This window comes from Lissotriton vulgaris, chromosome 4_1 (genome assembly GCF_964263255.1).
Source record: "Lissotriton vulgaris chromosome 4_1, aLisVul1.2, whole genome shotgun sequence".
In the NCBI taxonomy this organism is placed as follows: domain Eukaryota; kingdom Metazoa; phylum Chordata; class Amphibia; order Caudata; family Salamandridae; genus Lissotriton; species Lissotriton vulgaris.
In genome coordinates this window covers 2,141,758,503-2,141,778,630 of record NC_141691.1, presented here as the reverse complement: position 1 = coordinate 2,141,778,630, position 20,128 = coordinate 2,141,758,503, and the positions used below count along the sequence as shown (strand labels likewise).

At 46.9% G+C, this 20,128-nt stretch overlaps 1 protein-coding gene across 1 annotated transcript in view; it reads left to right on the top strand.

Annotated features, from left to right (window-relative positions):
* The window catches only part of LOC147725257 (vomeronasal type-2 receptor 26-like), a 206,459-nt gene that overhangs the window by 130,077 nt on the left and 56,254 nt on the right, over positions 1-20,128 (top strand). Inside the window, exon 5 of the mRNA XM_086918224.1 lies at positions 3,772-3,999. Within this exon, the coding sequence (XP_086774350.1) occupies positions 3,772-3,999 (228 nt within the window). The remainder of the gene's footprint in view (positions 1-3,771; positions 4,000-20,128) is intronic.

Sequence of the window (20,128 nt, the reverse complement as noted above, 5' to 3'; positions counted from 1 at the left end):
GCTGGTATGAATTTGTAGAGCGCACGTTCACCCTGGGGACCCTGTCCTGGCTTTTCCTGTGAGATGGTCCCTATTGGGCATCACCAAGGTGAAGCCAGGCATCCCCGGCATCGAGGGGCCGTTGTGGAGATTAAGCAAGCTATTAACCAGAGTTGCAGCGTGGGACCCATGGTTAGCGAGGCACCAAGGCGAGATTTATCGATCCTGCTGACATTGGTTCCGTACCCTGCCGCGTCGGGAATTGAACCCTGGTCCCAGGCCAACCTCTGCTTCTGGGTCTGCCGCCTCTAACCGTTGAGCCACACTTTTCCACATGTTATAACTTGGTGATATGTGCGCACAATTGTTCTTATGAGGTAGGCGAATCGTGTGAGAGCGGAGCCTGTCTGCCTGCCTGCGACTGGCTAGAGGTGCAGTCAACTTGTGAGTGGTCCTGGGCAGAGGACGTTTCCTCCATGCTTGGCAAGGCGCTAGACCTGGGTCTTGTCATCAACAGCAGAGGTGGAAGTTGCAGTCAGAGGTGTGGCTCCAATCATGCTGCATCAGTGTTTGCAGAGGTACAGAGGGGAAGGAGGGTAAAACTCGGGGCTCAGGACTTCATGTGAAATGGCAGTGCATGGTAGAGGCAGTGGTGTTACGTGTAAATTTCTTAATAGGATTAGTAGGTGCATAAAGAACTGTGGAGGAGGGGTGGGGTGGGCAAAGGCAGTACATTGTGTAAGAAGGAGCTGCGGAAGTAGAAGGTGCGAGTGTTGAGTTTTTATTTAATGTGACTTGTTTAAGCCAAGAGTGAGAAGTTGATTGAGTGCAAACTTCGGGCGATAGTGTACGGACACACATATTTTTTCAGCTGCACAGATGTTTACGAGTGCCGGGTTCCCCCCATAGGGTGGTTGTCGGCGCGTGTGAGAAGTTGGCCTGATATGTGGTGTTTCCAATTCTGGAACCGCCTTGTATCAGTCCAAACAATCCCTTATGGTATCTGGTTGTAAGTCAACCTTGTTAGACAAGCTATCCTAGGGGTAGCATGGACTAAGCAGCCTTAAAGGCTTAACTTAAGAGGTTGTGTTAAGCGAGCCGTTTTACCACATACAATCCTGTAATACCAAATGAAAGGACACCACACAAGTATATATTATAAAAATATATGTGTTTATTTCTAAATTAATCCCCAGTACTCTTTATGAGCAAAGGGGCACAAGCGTTAAATCAAAAGCACAGTATAACATACAAAGTTGCACAATTATGGATGAGGGCGGGTGGCCACTCAAACCATATACTAAGAAAGTGGTATAAGAGATACCAATCGAACAGTGGTTAGGCCTAGGGCCTAGAGAATCGCTGGGAGCAGTCAGGACTAGCAATGCTGAAGTCGGGAGTAGCCCACGGAATTTGGGTGCAGCACGTAAAGTGCGGCTTGCACCAATGCAAAGTCAATGGCACGTAAAAGTTACACAAAGTTAGTTTACAGATACTTCCGCTGAACCTAGAGGAACAAAACTTAAGACACAGACCCTAGTGGTGTGTACCAGTGTAGGGACACCGGCGATGCAATGTTACCTCACCCACAGGAATTGGGTGCACAGGGTCGAAGAGGCGTCGGGTTTTGACACGCAGGTTCTTGGTGCTTGGAGCTGTAGAAGCTGCAGGCGATGGAAAGCAGAAGTGTCCGGTGTGATCCAAGGGTGGATCGAAGTCGAGATGAATCTGAAAGCAGAGGGGACAGAGTCTGGGTCACTCAGCAGTGACCAGGGTGGAACCAGGATGGAACCAGGCAATGTCGGGCGCAATCAGATGGTTGTCGAGAGGCTTCTCTCCGCTGTCAGGTGGGCTCAGGGGCATCTGCGACGTCCAGGAGCAGCTCACGATCTTTCCCACGCAGGCTCTCGCCGTCAGCACCGTCGGCTTCAAGATTGCATCAAACAGCACTTGGCAAAAGCAATCCACGCAGAACCGGGAGATTGCTTCTCACTCGGACCAGGAGGCTCAGAGTGGGGGTTCCTTTTCACAGGAGCTGGTGCAGATCTGGAGCAACCAGAAAAGCAAGTCGTATTCAAGTTTTCGTCGGCACAGGGGCCACACGCCAGCTGGCAAGTGACTGGGCCAACGCGTCGAGCCAACACAAGCAGAAGGGGCCCCATGCAGCATTCGTCGAGTGTGGAGGGGGTAGCTTTGGTGCAAGTGTAGCTCAGGGTTGGGGCTTCTCAAACCCCGGGGTACAGCTTCGAGGGTCACTTGTGGGCTGCACGGTCAGCGTCTCATGGCCTTTTCAAGATGGCGTGCCCCGCGCTTCCGGTCGCCTCCACTGGTGTCAGCTCTGCAGGGACTGTGGATCGGGCTGGGAGAAGGCAGGCAAGCTTGATCTCGTTGATCTCTGTTGCTCGAGTTCCGGCTGGAACTGCAACAAAGCAAGGGTCGAGGGCTGGATGTTGCCTGTTTGCACAGAGTGGTCACTCCTTGACCACAAGGGAGATTCTTCAGTCTTCTACGTTGAGTAGGATGTTGAAGGGTCCAGAATTCGTTTCTTATGTTTCTTCAGGATGATCTCAGTTGCATTGGCACTGCTCCCACTCTTATTCCAATCTGAGGGGTGGATCTCCTGCTAGGTCCCTCCCTATGGGTGGAAACAGGAAGGGGGTGGTTACACCCCCTTTCCTTTGTCCAGGTCACATTGGAGCTGTGGCTGGTGTGCCCCAGAACCGGTTTGACCGGATTATGCAAGGGGAAGCCTGGTGCTTTCCAGGCACTGTCTGGTTTCTTTCAAACCTCCCTGCTACAATCCACTATCTCCTGTCTGGGGTGGTGTGACACCTCCCTGCGACAGGAAAGCCTTAGTCCAGGCCTCCTCTTCTGAGTTTCGGTCAGCAGCAGGAGGTCAGACATGTGTCTGTGGCAGAAGCATCCATTTTGTGGATCTGAGGCTCTTTTAAAAATCAACCGCGTTTTAGCAAAAGTAACATGTCGTCCCCTCTAGAGGGGTGAAATGCTACCCCCGTCACCAGGACTGGCGAGGGGGTAGTATTCCAATTCGTATGACACCTTACACGACATGTTTTGATAAAGCCAAACCAAAGTTGACATATAACCGCGAGGATTATAATGCACTTAATAGTATATGGTTTGGCATTATCGCGGAACAGCTAAGGGAATTGGTCCCGACAGCTGCAGACAGGCTCAGCCCATGCTAGAGCACCATCTCACATTAAACCACGCACTCTGCCTTCAGGATTGTTAAGGCCTGCCATAGGAGTGGCTCACAGGTTTATATGTGTCCAGATAGGTTTAGATATAGGCATACTATATCTAAGCAAGGGGTGATTACACCACCTTGCCCCAGCTGAGTGATCAGCCAGTTGTGTCAATTTTAGATAGCCAGCCAGGGGTGGCAAAAGATATGCTGCAGCCCCTGGTAGGCCTTGGATGCACCTATGCCCTGGGCACCAATAGTGCTCTGTACAGGGGCTGATAAGGTGACCCAAGCCAATCTAGTTATGCACTTAGGGTACATGGAATCCATTTTACAGAGAGAGCAGATAGCCTGGGGCCCTGATTAGCAGGGAACCAGGCCAACTAAGTCGAAAACCAGCTAAACACAAGGCAAAAAAATCTGGGGTAACCATAGTCAGGTAGCCACCTTCCTACAGCGCGTGATCCTCATCTACAGCAGCAGACATGCAGCCAGTGCCCCTCTCTGAGGTCAGGTGACGCAGCAGGCAGGCATGCTCAGGAGGAGCACTTAATTCGGGCTGGCACAGTATTTTTTTTATGCAGATTTCTATAGCTCAAACTCTACCTGAAGGTATTGGAGTGCTTTACATGAGCTCTGGTTACTTTGCACAAGGGTACATTCAGGCACAGGGAGATTATGTGATCGGCACGCGGGGCTGCTCGGGACGATTGTGTTGGATAAGAACAGCAAAGCCAAGATATGAAGTAGAGCTGTTTATTCACCAGATCCTCGAGCACCAGCTGGCAACTGAAGTTCACCAACATTCTAAGGTGAGCTTCACTCTCAACATTCTAAGGAGGGGAGGAACCATGGAACAGGAAAAGGAGGGGTGGTAGGTATGGGAGATACCAACTATGCAATAGTACAATAATGAGATAGTGCAATATATAAAATATAGGTACAGATTACAACACACCTTCCTTTGAATAGGGAAGAAAATGAGTCACATTTCATAGTCCTCTTGCCATTGTAGGGGTTGACGTGTCCTGACCTCCTTAGGCTGTTGCATATTGGAAAGAGAGTCATTCTGACCGTATTCCCTGTTAGGCCTTGGAATACACACGTTGGGGCAGCGAGCAATATTTTCCATGCTTCAACCGCTACCGTCTTCTCAAAACTACAGTATTGTTGTTTACACGCTGGATTCTTAGAAGTTTGGAAAATTAAGATACTTTTCATTGACCGATCTGGGGTCTTTTGACAACTACCCATTAGCCAACATCCAAATCCTTCCTGGTGGTTCCCAACTCCCTGTCGTAGTTAGCCTTGTAGTTATCTTGATGATGGCCCACTTTCTCTCCAACAGATTCCCTATCTACCCAGACGGGGCTTCCACCATTTAGCCAATTTGGAGTGAGTTTGGAACCAGGATTCCTTCCCTTAAGAGACACAAATGGTGAAACCCCTGAGATGGCGTTAGGAGCTGTATGGTTTGACCACAGTATCCGTCTCAAAGCTTCCACAATGGGTTCTTGTGATGTAATAGCCAACTGAATAGTGTTCTTTATCGTTCTATTAGCCCTTTTCACCAGTCCATTGGCCTTTGCACAATACAAAGGAGTTTTCACATGTGAGATGACTAAATTGAATAAGAACATTTTCATTTTGTCTGACTTAAACTGAACCCCGTTGTGGGTGACCAAGGTACCGGGTATTCCTTATCTTTCAAAAATTCAATTAGGTATGTAGTGGTGATGGAGGGAACCAACTTTGTAGAGATCCAATGCGAATGTTAACCAATGAGTAGAAACATGAATATTTTAGACACATTTAGTAAGTTTATTGGACCAATAATGTCTAAGCCTAATTTGTCCCAGGGTTTGGAAGGGACTGACACAGGAATGAGGGGTGCTTTGCGAGTGACTTTGGATTAGTCACACGAACCACAGGCTAAGCAATCCTTTACTTTCTGTTCCTCATGTAGTCCATGTTGGGGAACCAATAACTTGATCTAATTTTGCTTTTGGTCATACTTCTTCCCGGATGTCCCGCATGTGCTATATCTATGATGCGTTCTAGCATGTTGGTCGGCGGGACAATTCTGTTGCCTCCTTAGATATGATCCCCAATTATAGATAATTCATCTCTCTCCAACCAGTAGGGCTTGAGATCCTCAGGAAGATATTTAATGTTACTAGGCCAACCCTTGCAGATTATGTTTTTTAACTCTTTTAGTACTGAGTCCTCTTGTAGTCCCTTTTCCCATTCTTCTTTGTTAATGGCAGGAATGTCAATCATCAGAATGGTTTCATCTGGTGGACTAATTTGTGGATCCACATTGGCAATGGGAATTCTTGATAAACAATCCGCAATTAAGTTCTTGTCACTTGAAACATAACAATTAGTATAATTGAATCCTTGTAAGCCTAAAACCCATTTTGTGATACATGGGTGGCTCTTTCCATGCTTTTTGTGGAAAACATGGGAAGTAATGGTTTGTGGTCTGTGTGAAGAATAAAGGGAATTCCCCACAAGAAGAATTTGAAATGGTTTATCGCCCAATAGCAGGCAAGGGCCTCCTTCTCAATTGTGGAATAGTTACGTTCAGGCTCTCTCAAGGTTCTGCATCCGTTGTTAAAGTGGTCTTGGCAGTGGGATCGAACATTCCTACTGTGGGAGCTTTTATTATGGCTTGTTTGATGAAAGTAAAATCATTATGACATTGTTCATTCCAATTAAAGGGGGACTCCTTCTTTAATAACTCTCTTAGGGAGTGCACATGTCCTGCAAAGTTTTCTACAAACTTGAACATGTACTCTACTAGACTCAAATAGGATCTGAGTTCGTCCTTGTTAGTGGGAGCTGGAGCTAGCTTAACTGAGTCTACTAGGCTGGTTTTAGGTCTGATTCCTTCCCCAGATATGGTGTAGCCCAGATATACTACAGATTTCACCCCTATTTTGCATTTATCTCTGTGAGTGGTGAATCCTGCCTTGCTTAGTTTACTTAGAACTTCTCTGAGTATCTTGTTGTGTTCCGTTGTTGATTCCCCATATATCAGAATGTCATCCTGGAAACACAGCACTTTATCCAACCCTTTCAAAATGTGCTGCATTATACGTTAGAACACTGCAGCGGCAGAAGCAAGGCCGAACGGCATTCAGTTAAATTGGTAGGCTCCAAAGGGTGTGATGAAGGATGTTAGTGGTTTAGATCAACTTGATGGTATGCTGTGGAAAGGTCAAGAACACTGAAATACTTGGCACCTTTTATCACACTAAGCATCTCGTTAATGTTAGGAAGGGAGTGTCTGTCCACCCAAATGGTTGAGTTAAGGTCTCTAAGATCCACACATAGGCGGATGCCCTTCCCTCCTTCCTTCCTTAAATGCTACCACTATGGGAGCCAACTACTCCGAGATTTCTATTCTTTCAATTAGCCCGCAGGTTTCTAATCTCTCCAATTCTCTCTTAAGGGGACTCTTATGAGTAAAGGGACTCATCTAGCTTTGTGGACAATAGGTTTGTGTTGTTACTTCAATTTGATTTTATGTGAGAACCCTTTCAGTAAGCCCAATCTTTCTGAAGATACCTCTGGAAATTTTTCACACACTTCTTTTCCTACACTGGATCTCTCTACCAAATACGCAGGTTCTGGCGCATTAGGATCCAATTTTATTCCCAGATCTTTCTAGCCTTTCAACCCTAGTAAATTTGACCCATGTTTTCGTAATGTATACTTTCCCCACCGTAACCCTATCTTTGAAATTGATCTGCATGACAAGCATGCCCACTAAGGGTATTGGATCATGGTTATTACCACCTGGATTGACATCAGGGGGTAACAACTCATAATCCGTGCTTCCTGAGTTGGTCATGAATGTATCTTCATTTATAAGCGTATAGGGGGAACATGAGTCTGCAAACATTACATAAGGAACATCGTCAAGGAGAATTTCACATTTAGGGTAGTTGCTGTGAGATAATTCTTTAGGGTCTGCTACTTGAAATACAATATCTTCATTTGGTTCTGGTACTGTTTCACTGTGAACCATGTGAGTGACATTCCTTCTTGGATTATTACATGCTTTGGAAAAGTGACCACATTTGTTCCATTTCCTGCATATAACATTTCTAGCTGGACAATTTACATTATTAGCTAAATGATTGGCGTTACCACAACAAAAGCATTTAAATTTAGCAACTACAGTATTTTGTTTCTCCTGGTCATTAGGAGACAACTTGTTCCTCACATCCTTAGTTGTCACCTTAAGTACATCCTTATCATTAATTTGTTTGACCTCCACAGTATCTTTCATGTCACTCATACAAAATGCAGTATGCTCAATACTTTTAGCAATATCAATTGCTTGTTTTAATTCAGGGGCATCAGCTAGTAATCTCTCTTGAATCTTTTTGTCACAAGTACACCTAACTAACTTATCCCTGATCAGAGATTCTGTTAATGTACCAAACTCGCATGTAAAAGCTAGTCCTCTTAACACTGCAATGTAATTTACCCCTTTTTTATTCTTCCATTGTGATCTTGAAACAAATTTGTGGCGTTCAAGAACCACATTTATTTTCTCTCCAAATTGGCTTTCCAAATTTTTTAGCATATTTTGATAGATATCATGTTGAGGATCTGCATGTGCCTCTTCACTACCGCTTTCACCCTCAATTACCATGTCAAGGAGATCATCATAGATTTCTCTTGCCTGTTTACCCAAATTATGTAACAGAATATGGTGCTTGCGAACGGAAGAGAATCCGTTTCCCCCAAGTGCAATAAGATAGGATTCAAAAAGATTCACCCATCTCTTCCAAGGAATAGGTGGTTACCCTTCTTCATTCAAAAACGGGGGAGGTTGAGACATTGCAAATGATGCCATATGGGTGAAGGAGGAGAAAAGACAAAGAGGAGGAAGCGATAGAAGAAGCGAATGAAAGGGGAAAGTGAAGGTAGAAGGGAGGAAATACAATAAAGTTGTTAACACTAATATTGTAGACAATAAAGTAAAAATAATATACAATAGACAATTTGAGAGTTAAATGGTAATACTTTGTGCCTTGGTAAAAGGTTAGGAGCACTGGAAAATGTGAGCTGTGCTTGTCAGCGAAGACATGACAGGGTTATAGAATGAAATTTTCCTACTTTGTAAACTGACAAGCAAGAACTGTTTCCTCAAAAAGATTAAGCTGTCCTGTCAGCGATGTAAAAGGTTCGCAGGCAAACCAATTTGTGTTCAACAATTTGTTAATGTCTTCTGTGTAAACTGACAAACAAGAGTGGTTTTCTTAAAGAGATTGAGCTGTGCCTGTCAGTGATGTAATATGCTGGCAGGCAAAACAATATGAGTTCAGCATTTGGTCGTAATGTGAAGGTAAAGTACTCTGTAGATGAGATTGTACACACAGTTACACTTGACTGATACCAATTTTCCTATGAAGGGCCTGACTCAAGATTATTTTGCTGAAAGGAAATGCTTTCCTTCTGAATGAAATTCCAACAGGAAACAAAATAACTAAGGCAGGCGCTCCCAATCAAATTTCAGCAAAGCAGACTGGATCAGTGGCGGCTCCTCCATAGGGGCATTTGGGCGCCACCCTCATGCTTTATCCCCGTGTGAGAAGGCAGAAACAAATGGTAGTTAACTACCTTTTGTTTCTGCCTTCTCGCACGGCGAGAAAGCAGAAGCTCCTGGTTGAGGGTGGGCGGAGTTGCTCGAGGGCAGGGGGAGTGGCTTGTCCACTGTTGTTCCTACTGACTGTTTGGGCAGCCTGAGGCTGCCCAAACAGACAGTATTAACAACAGTGGGCATGCCACTCCCCCTTCCATCCAGCAACTCCGCCCACTCTCCCTGTTCCCTCTGTAAGCTGCAGCGTACAGAGAGAAAATGACGCAGGTGGGGCAGCGGCCTCACCAATCAACGCCGCGGTGGAGGGGAGGGCCTGCAGCCTGCCTTTCTGATGATGAGCACTGTCTGCGGGAATTCAAAACGAAGGACAGCGGGAGTCTCGGGACTTAATCGAAAGCAGGAAGGTAAGTTTTACTTTCATTTCATCTTTTTTTTCCCTTAAACCCCTCCGGCCTCCCCCATCCGCTCCGCTGCACGATGACCCGATTTCCACCTGCCCGTAATGCCGGCCGTGACTGCTCCCACCCGCTGCTCACGAGTGGGACACATCACCTACCCCTGCTCTAGTGTCCGCAGTTCCGTCTCTAGTCATGAATATCATTTTTATAAAGCGCTGATTGTTGAGAGGGTCTAGCGACCGGGCAAACGTTCAAACGTGGCAAGGCTGACTCAGGGTAATGAAAGGAGTACTGTTGGGTATTGATAACACCTATTTTTCTTGTGGCTGCATACAGTGCTATGTTAGTAATAATGCTAATAGATCATACTTCTGCTGCCTGCCGCAGTAGAGTGGAAGAGCTGGTTTCACTTTTACTCTGATCGAGTGTCATCCTTCCTTCTTTATCCTGCACGCAGAAAGGGCCTCCTCCCGCACTTGGTCATGTGTGAGTTCAGTCACTGTGTGCTGCAAGGCAGGCTCAGGGTGAGAAGAAGCAGCACGGGTCCTGTCTATGGAAGGGTGCACTCCGACCCATGTGCTATTGGTGTGCTTGGTTGCAACTTGCAAGGAACCAGGGTGCAGCCATGTGGCTGCTGCTAAGTAGTGGGAATGCTCAACTTACAGTGCCTGACTACAGGAGGACACTAGGAGAACTAGGTCCACTCTCAAGTTGGAAGGAGGTATGTGGTGGGTATGAATGTACAATGATCTGCTTGTTTTTGGTGTCATTGACGTTATGTTGTTGTGCACTTCACTGGGGGAAGCTCTGAACTGCACATTTGCACTGCAGTGCAAAAGCTTTCAAGTTTCAACTTTGTTATAATAAATTGTCGACTAGGATTGTCTCGACGTACAGAATGTTGAAATGAGATTATTTTTTTTACGTTGAAATGCTGGTCTGCATCGGCGTTAACAACTAAGGGAAATTGTGGTATGAAGATGCCAAGATTAAGGGCTCCATACAGTTCAAGTGAGGACAGTCTTTGTATTGCCACAAACAGATCTGGGTGTACTGTCGTATATGAAGGTTGCTAAAGATCCACATTTAGCCACAAAGGGTAACGTGTCATCATCCACAGATAGGACTATTCAATCAAATACTTGCTACATGAGGAGCTGACTGTGTAAATAGTACACAATGATACGCATGTACTATAAGTCATTTGGTAATTGAGATCCTACCCTTCATAGGTGTGAATTCATGAACTTTCACATCAGGTTCTTAATTTGAGCCCTTTCGTCATAATTATTGTTGTTTGCCTGCTGCATTCAGCCCCAACTGCTCGTCTTGGAGAATGTCTTCTTTTTCTCTTCAGGGCCCTCACAAATGGTGCAGCGGAACAGGTTTATTGCCAATTTGCCACAACGTGCTCCTGAAAGCAGCGTCTTATAAAATAATACTGTACAAGCTAGGGGCATGTTGTGCTTTTACTCTCTCTGGGGCAGACCCACTTTAGAAGGTTAAGCCGCTGGCTGACCTTTCCCCTGCACCCCCCACCCAAGAAGAGAGGGGCAGGGAGACAGGCGCCTGCACACAGGACACACACACACTTTCAAGACTCACCAGCCGCCACTGGACTGGATATAGTGTTAAGGATTGTGAAGAGCTGAGCAGAGCACCCTGTGGAGCAGCGCATATGGAAAGGCTCTTGTACCTCTGTAATTACGGTAATTGTGCTGAACTGCAGGAGAGGAACACTCGTTTGCTGTGAGAAAAGGCTGGGCGCGAACAGACCTTGGAAAGGCCCCTTCGCCTTTCCTGACAGAACGGCTGGGATATAAATGAGAGCGGACGCAAACAACCCCCCCTGTGACTCGCCGGGGGGGGGCAGGCTAGACTTGCAAGTGCCCCTCGCCCTCCTAACAGAGTTATCTGACAGGATTTGTGGTCACAAATGCTGCCAGTATGACTCGAAAGAGCCCCCGCGTCCTCTGAATGGCTAGTAGGGTCAACCGTAGCTGACGGTCCGCGCAGGTGATTGACGGCCTTACCCCTGCGTCAGCCACGGCCGGTGTACTGTAGTTATGATCTTCCCATCTGGATGATCTTCCCCGAACAATCTGCGCATGCGTATTTCACTACGCACGCGCATATGCTGCAAGACTACTTTCGCCTGTCTGTATGATCTCCCCCTCGGCCAACGCACCTCAGCCCTGCCACAAAGTACTACCTGCGGTTGATGCCATTAACATCACATGCAATTGCAATGCAGGCAGTGGGAGTAAATGCAGGGCGGTGACGTGGGAAGGGGGAGGTGCAGGGTGGGGGTAGTAATGTATGGATTACAGAGTTTTACAGGTAAGTAAACAGTTAAGTAAATAAAACAAATTTCGTTGAGTACACTGCAACCCAAAATGCGATGCAGTTTGCGCAACGAAATTCGTTTTATTTATTTAAATATTTACTTACCTGTAAAACTCCGTAATCCATACATTACTAACCTCCACCCTTACCCTCCCCCTCCCCACGTCACCACCCTTTATTTACTCCCACTGCCCGCCGCCACTGCCCTGCGTGTGTCCGTCAGTGGGACGGTTGCGGAGCCTCGAGGCACAACCCAGAGAGTGATAAACGTCCAGGAGTGACTCGCAGAAGCAAAGCAGAGCTGACAGGATTACTCGCAGAAGCGAAACAGGGGGAGACGTCCTCAAAGCAGAGCTGACAGGAACAGCCGATCCAGATGGCGCCTGTTGGCGGCGTTGCTACCGAGCAAAACACAGCTACATAACCAGTGCTTCCGCTCATTTAATGGAGTGATCCTACCATATTATACAGCGCCAAAGCCACGATGGTACGAACAGGCGCTCCCACAGCAGATTTGCAGGACGTGGATTCACTCGAGAAAGATGAAACCGGCTCTTGAGCCGGTACCGAAGAAGGAGAGAAAAGGATCTGGAGCCGCCCCGTGCAGCCAATCATCGCCAAGCAAAGACAGGATATGAGGTAGAGCTGTTTCTTCAACATATCCTCGAGCGCCAGCAGCAACGGAAGTTCACCAACATTCTAAGGCGAGCTTCACTCTCAACATTCTAAGGAGGGGAGGAACCATGGAACAGAAAAAGGAGGGGAGATACCAACTATGAGATAGTACAATATATAAAGTATAGGTACAGATTACAACAGACTGCTTGAGGCAGGCTGGCACAGTATTTTTGTTATGCAGATTTCTACAGCAAAAACTCTACCTGAAGGTATTGGAGCGCTTTACATGAGCACTGGTTACGATACACAAGGGAACATTCAGGCATGGGGAAATTATGTGATCAGCAGGCACATCACACCATTGTTATCCACCCTTCGCTGGCTTCCAATCGAGGCTAGAGCTATCTACAAGACTGCCTGTATTACCCACTAAACCTTGCACGCCTCCTCTCCTCTCTACCTGTCGAATAAACTGAAACTGTCTGGAGGCTCTAGACCATCACGTAATGCGGAAAATCTACTTCTTAAACCTCCCACTTTCAAGAAGGAAAGATCCATGGCCCAATCCTTTTCAGGCAAAGCAGTGAGAATCTGGAACTCACTTCCGCCTCAGCTCCGGACCACCTCCTCCTCCCAGGCCTTCCATATGGACCTCAAAGTTCTCCTCCTCCAAAGACACCTCCAAATCTAATTCACGCCCTCTCTATCATCTGAAGGAAGACCTCCCATTATTGAAAATTCTATTCTCCATGACAATGGAAGTGCCTTCCCAGTGTGTTCTGGAAGTTTGAGTGTTTACCATTTACTGCAGTATTATCCTTGTACCTGGGTATGGTACCCTTTTGTAACTTGCACACGTCACTTTTCTCTTGTAACACACTGTATGCTACCTCTCACTTTTTGTTTGCTTTAGATACTTGCACAAGTGCCACCATTGCCTACGTAACGTTTGTTCTTGTGCTGGAGTGTCTGCCATTTATTGCAGTATTATACCTCTACTTGTACTGTGTACACTTTTTTAACCTGCACACATATCACTTTCTTCTGTAATGTACTGATTGCTACCTCATGTATTTTAGTTGCTCACTATTGTCACTTTTGATTCATGTAACTTAACGTTTGCTTTTGTAATTTGTTCCCTTGTAATTTTTCTCCTCATGTATCATTACTGTTCCTATTGTGAAGCGCACTGACACCTTCGGGTAAAGTCCGCGCTATATAAAATCGCATAAATAAGGCCACATTCAGGCACGGGGAGATTATGTGATCGGCAGGCAGGGCTGCTCGAGAGTCGTATTGCATTGCAAATGCTTGTTTTAAAGTACACTGACAGGCATGGGCAGAGTCCAAGGAGTACCCAAGAACCCCCCCAAAAAATCTGTTATTCTCAAAAAGCGCCTTCCTTATCGATACTCACTTACCCTAAATTCTAGTGCGAAAGGTATTCAGCACCCAGGCTAATGTGCTGCATAGCTAAATACATATAGGATCCAAATGGCAGGACTGATTGACATTGCCAATGCTTGTGTTCAGTTAGTGACACCAGAGGGTCGCAGCGGGACCCATGTGACCCGTAGATGATGGCCTCACAATCTTTTTTTTTATTTAAAGGAATAATTAGAGCTGCCATTTCTGCTGGGGGAAACAGTAAATAAATTATCAGGTTTGTTTCTGGATTGGGAGGAGGTACCAGCCGCTCTTGCGCCCCTCCCCTGCTCGCAGTGTCAGAAAAGGTGGGGCATGCACCCACCATCAGCCATTTGCAGGACCTGATTTTATATGACACACACCAATTCAAATCCAAAGCATGGAATTGTCTACAGCGCAACACCTGCCTAGGTGAGCCCTAAAAATGGTTCTAGAAGTGAAATGGTTGTGTAGAAAGAAATGCCTATTGATGCTTAAATGATATGGAGTTATTTATCTTCAGGACCCTTTAACATCTAGGCTAATATGCTGGACCTTAGTAAAAGTGTGGTAGACCAAGGGGGGAATAGCTTTGGGGGCTGAGAAGATGGGGTGGAAGCTAATAGCACGTGCTCGCTGTGCATGAGGCAGACAGTGCTTGTGAGTGAAAAGGTGAAGTAGACTGGACACACAATGGAATCTATCGCATTTTTGGGGCATTGAATGAATTGCTGGTGTTGGACGCGGCCCTTTTCCCCCCAAAAATGTTGCTTTTCCCCCTAGCCTTTGACCATGCGGAAGAAAATACCTGCTGCGCAATGGTGTGCACAGATTTATTTGTGCTGTGGTGAATAAATGCTACTTTTAAAATAGATGCCATGGCTGTGTGTTTGTGCTGCTTGACTAAGGTGGGTTACCAGTCTAGTTGTTTGTTGCCCAGCAACCCCAGCTTTTGGAGGGAAACCTGGCAGACAGGGTGCTGGACACCTCCCCCTAGACAGTTAGGGCCAGTTTCCCCTGGCGCTTCTAGAAGCTTCTGGCTCTGTCTGGTAGGTGAAGTGAGGGGCAAATAAATAAGGGGGCTGTGCCTCCATGTGCTCAGGCGGAGGCACCTCCACCAGGGCCTGTGTGCTGGCCCCTGTACCCATCTGTTCCCCCTTTGCTGTCCACAGGGGTAGTGAGAACCCCCTTACTGGAGTGAAGACTACTGACCTAGGAGGAGTGCCACTTTATGGGGGATAACTGTTCTTAAGAACTGCAGCCCTGTACTGATGAGTGCACACTGATCGCTGATCTTGTCCAGTAGGGCCTGACGCTCTCCTACCTAGCCCCTCGTGAGCACTACAACTGTGCCCTGCCTGCTGGCTAGCACTTGGAAAAGAAGAGTGCTGTACCTTACTGCCCAGGAGGTGAGGAGCTGACACCTGCAGCGCTGTGCTACGAGAGTGCTATATTTAAATTGACTGTGCTCTGCTTGTGAATGCTGCAATCCTAGCTGCATTCTGACTAGTGCCTTGGGAGCACTATTTTCTTAATTACCAGAGGGGGAGCGCTACCCAATCACCACTGAAGCTTTTGGTGCTTCCTAGCGCCTGGTGGACGCTGCATTTCGATTCCCCCGCGTTGTAGCAGTATTTCTTTCCATATGGAAACCACGGGAGCCCACCCCGCATTATTGCGCTCTTGTGCCTAATTAGGAATAGCGGGAGCCTACCCCCCATTCCACCAAGAGGGCGGGAGTCTACCTCGTATTTGTGCTGCTTTTCTTTGGCTGATTTAACCATAGTGGGTGCCCATCCCGCATCTACACTTTGTTTCTCACGGGGTGCCTACCCCAAGCTTTGAGACTGCCTGCTTAGTGAAAACCAGCGGGTGCCCACCCCGTGGCTTTTGCGCTGATTAACGGGAGCCTACCCCGTATTGGTGCTTATTTAAATTAGCGGGAGCCTACCCCGAGTTACTGCCGCACTTCACTGCGAAAGCCCAGGAATTAACTGAGGGCCGCTGCGCTGCCCGTGGCAGCCCGGAAGGAGAAGAAACAGCCCGGAAGTCAACGGAAACTATGCTCCGTGGTGGGGGCCCTCCAAAGGTAGAGGAGAGCCCCGAGTGCTGCTGGAGTCCAGGCGTGGCTTCCGCGGGCGAGGAGAGCCCCGCGAAACTTAGGTAGAAATCCCGGGTCCCAGGAGGGGGCCCGGGTGGAGTACGGAAGACATGTGCAGAAGCAAGCCTGCAGCAAGAGAGCCCTGCCAGTCTGTGCCCCCGCGAGGAGGAGCAGCACCCGTGGAGAGCCCGGTGAGTGATGGGCTCCGTGTGGGACTGAGGGTGGAGAGGGGACAACGGGGCACGGCCATGTCTGAACTGGGGTGGCTGAGTGAGCTAAAGAATGATGATGGATTAAACCCAGATCAGTTGACTGGGGGTGAGTGTTTGATTGCTCAAACGCTCCGTCCATCATCCCCTTTTGTATCGCTTTGTTTGCCCTAAGTTGGCAGGGTATGATCAGACGTGAGTCCCTTGCTCACTTGGCCACTGGATTCAAGATAACCTGGCTGATGAGTTTGAAAACCGGTCCCAGGATGCTTGTTTCCGGTCCTGGGAAGACATGGCTTGGCAATTCGGGCTGGACTGTTCCCATGAGGCACATGGTCAGACTGATTTGCATATGGCCATGTCTGAACTGGGGTGGCTGAGTGAGCTAAAGAATAGTGATTGATTAAACCCAGATCAGTTTACTGGGGGTGAGTGTTTGATTGCTCAAACGCTCTGTCCATCATCCCCTTCTGTATCGCTATATGAGGCTGAGCGTATAACACAGGCATATCCTTCTACCCGAGGCTGAGCCTGTAAGATATGTGCATCCTGCTGTCTGAGGCATTATTCTGTAAGGTGTGTGTGTAAGATGTGCGTGGGTATGCTTCTGTCTGAAGCTAAGCCTGTAACACAGGCATATCCTTATGTCCAAGGCTGAGCCTGTAATATATGTCTGTCCAGATGTCTGAGACCTAGTCTGTAAAATGTGTGTGTAAGATGTGCGTGGGTAATCTGCTGTCTGATGTTGTGACACAGGTGTATCCTTCTGTCTGAGGCCGAGCCTGCAAGATATGTGCATCCTTCTGCCTGATGCCTTATTCTGTAAGGTGTGTGTGTAATATGTGCGTGGGTATGCTGCTGTCTGATGTTGAGCCTGTAACACAGGTGTATCCTTCTGTCTGAGGCTGAGCCTGTAAGATATGTGTGTCATGCTGTCTGGGGCCTTATTCTGTAACATATGTGTGTAAGATGTGCCTGGATATGATGCTGTCTGATGCTGAGCCTGTAACACAGGCATAGTCTTCTGTCCGAGGCTGAGCAGGTAAGATATGTGCCGTCTGCTGTTTGAGGCGTAGCCTGTAAGTTGTGATTTCCTACTGCCAGACATCAAGCCTCCGATGTGTGTGTGTGTATCTTACCACCTCAGCTGTTTATCTGTCAGAAGTGTTTGTAACTGCTGCAGAGAGCTGGCCTAGGGGAGGCTAAAGGTCAAAGTTAAAATATTCTATAAAGGTCCATTTAAACACCTGGTAGCCCAGATCAAATGATTTCTTTCTGCACCTTCTGTGCCTACCAGGGTAAAACTAACAGCACTTTCTGCCTCTTGCACTCTTCTCTCTCTAAAACTCCCAATGCCCCCTCACAGCATGCCTCCGGCCACTCTTTTCAGCTTTCATGGACTCCCTCTCTCTCCCTCGTCTTATCTTTCTCGCTCCCACTCCGTTTCTAAACTTCACACCACACTCTTCCTGTATATCCCTGTCTCCTTTAATCTGTCTCTGCACCTTCCTCAATCAGTATACCACTGTGGCCTCTTTTCATCTCTCCCCGTGCCCCATCCCTCCTGTGAAGTTCACTTCTTCCTCTTTTCACTTCTCTACCGTCTCCTCTCTACCCCTCTCACTCCCTCTGAACTTCCACTGATACAAGGGGCCGGTCCTCGGATATCCCTGCGTGGCTTTCCATGGCCTTGTAGACTTGGACTGAGGCAAAGCAGCGCAAGTCGCTGTGTTGCCTCACACTATGATAAAGGGGCGTGCCATGGGCGTTCTATTTTGTAGTCTCCTCCCCTTTCACTCTATATGAACTTCCACTGATACAAGGGGCCGGTCCTCGCATATCCCTGCGTGGCTTTCCATGGCCTTGTAGACTTGGACTGAGGCAAAGCAGCGCAAGTCGCTGTGTTGCCTCACACTATGATAAAGGGGCGTGCCATGGGCGTTCTATTTTGTAGTCTCCTCCCCTTTCACTCTATCTGAACTTCCACTGATACAAGGGGCCGGTCCTCGGATATCCCTGCGTGGCTTTCCATGGCCTTGTAGACTTGGACTGAGGCCACGCAGCACAAGTCGCTGCGTTGCCTCGCCCTGTGATAAGGAGGCATGCCATGGGTGTTCTATTCTCTAGTCTCCACCCCTTTCACTCTTTCTGAACTTCCACTGATACAAGGGGCCGGTCCTCGGATATCCCTGCGTGGCTTTCCATGGCCTTGTAGACTTGGACTGAGGCAAAGCAGCGCAAGTCGCTGTGTTGCCTCACACTATGATAAAGGGGCGTGCCATGGGCGTTCTATTTTGTAGTCTCCTCCCCTTTCACTCTATCTGAACTTCCACTGATACAAGGGGCCGGTCCTCGGATATCCCTGCGTGGCTTTCCATGGCCTTGTAGACTTGGACTGAGGCAACGCAGCGCAAGTCAATTGCCACATCCCTGGATTTGCGAGATTTCTTAAACCTGGGAATGTGTCAAAAGCCTTCTCCCCCCTAAAGAAGCATCAGATAGGTGCAACCAAGATAAATACCTTTATTTCTCCTTGTTTTTACATTTTCTATGTATGCTGCATTTTGCAGCACACATAGAAAGAGGAAAAAGCCTCTCAGGATTGCTTTTGTGCAGGAAGGTGTGCTTTCCTGCACATAAACAGCCTTCCCTGCAATACAGACCCCCTTAGTGCAGGGGTGTCTCAGGTGGAGCATGGCAGCCATTGTGCTCTGCACCAGCACAAGGGAAAAGGACATGAATTATCTGTATCTGACAGACACAGAACATTTCTGCCCTTTTCTTTTGTCATAGAGCAGCACAGCACGAAGGCGTGCTGCACCTCCCTATGGCAAAATCTTGTAAATGTGGCTCTCTGTGCCTACGGCAAATATATATTTGACCTACTTTCCAGGTCACGGGCTCCAAGCAAAGTGAGATAACAATGTGTATTGTGTCTGTTAACCTGCTCACTGAGGAAAACAGTGCGCAACCTGCGGTCTACAATACTAAAGCAAGTAAACCGTACTTTGACATCACTGGCAGGGCTGATGCATTTACTTCAGTCTTAGAGATCCTGATTAACTGATGCATTTATTTCCTGCCATTCTCCAAGCTTCCTGTTTCTGATCTTTTGCACAAACAGTGACTTGAATAACATAGAGTTTGGGACCCCTCTGTGATTACTTTAATGACCAGGGAAAAGAGGGGACTACACTTATGAGCAAATATACTGAAATTCCCCCATGGTCTAATCCTAATTTCTTGTGTGGCACAGCTCACAAAATTAGCCTTCAAATTAGTACAGGGACAACAATATCTTTTCTTTCGTTAGATATATTTTATTTCTTTTTTTCGTTAGTTTATCAAAATTATTTAAAATGTTTTTTTCTTTTTTTGTATCTTTTCTTGTGTATACATCAATTCATGAACATTGGCCTTTAAGTGGCACATTCATTATGAATTTGAGGTAAGAATCCTTACTAGGCTCCTATTAGTATCTAATGAACTAGAGAACAAGTGATACAATCTAAAAATTACTTTATCAAGAGCTATCAAAAGGAGAACCTCATCAATACAATCGTTGGAATCTGTCACGCAAACAAAGATAAGAAGTAGTCCCAAACTGATGCATTCATGATAAATTCGGGGTAAGAAAAATCCTTCTTGTTCTTATGACAGCGACCTACATACACAGAGGCTTAAAACAGGCCCCTGATATATACATACTTTCTATTTAGGTGTCGCTGATGTATCTCTAAAGAAAAGACACTACCTATACTTGAAAAAGTTCTTATAGCGGCTGGGCAACACCTAGTCTAAGGTGAGATCATAAATCAAAAGATAAGGAAAACTAACCACCCCAGAACCTAGAATAGAATATGCAATAGATATCGCTACCCAATTTGACCTGTTTTGGCGTATCCTAAAAGAGTCAACCCTTAACTTGTTCCCAAAGAACATCATGACAGGGTAACAGTGTGTTCATGTCTCAATGGTTAAGTTTTCGGTGCTACTTCCTTCCTGGTGTAATTTGATGTCCCTAAGTTAATGTATAAATGATTCTATAAATGAAATAGTTTAGAATTAAGTTAAATGTCCTTCAATTCAGGTTTAGTTACAGGTACATTATAATGTGTTTGTAATTTCAGGTACCCTGCACACACACGATGAGGGGAGAATAAAACTATTTCTGAACTGGTCCTGAGGAAGGTGGTATGAATCCACTGAAACGCGCGTGGACCTCGCGTGGAAATAACACAT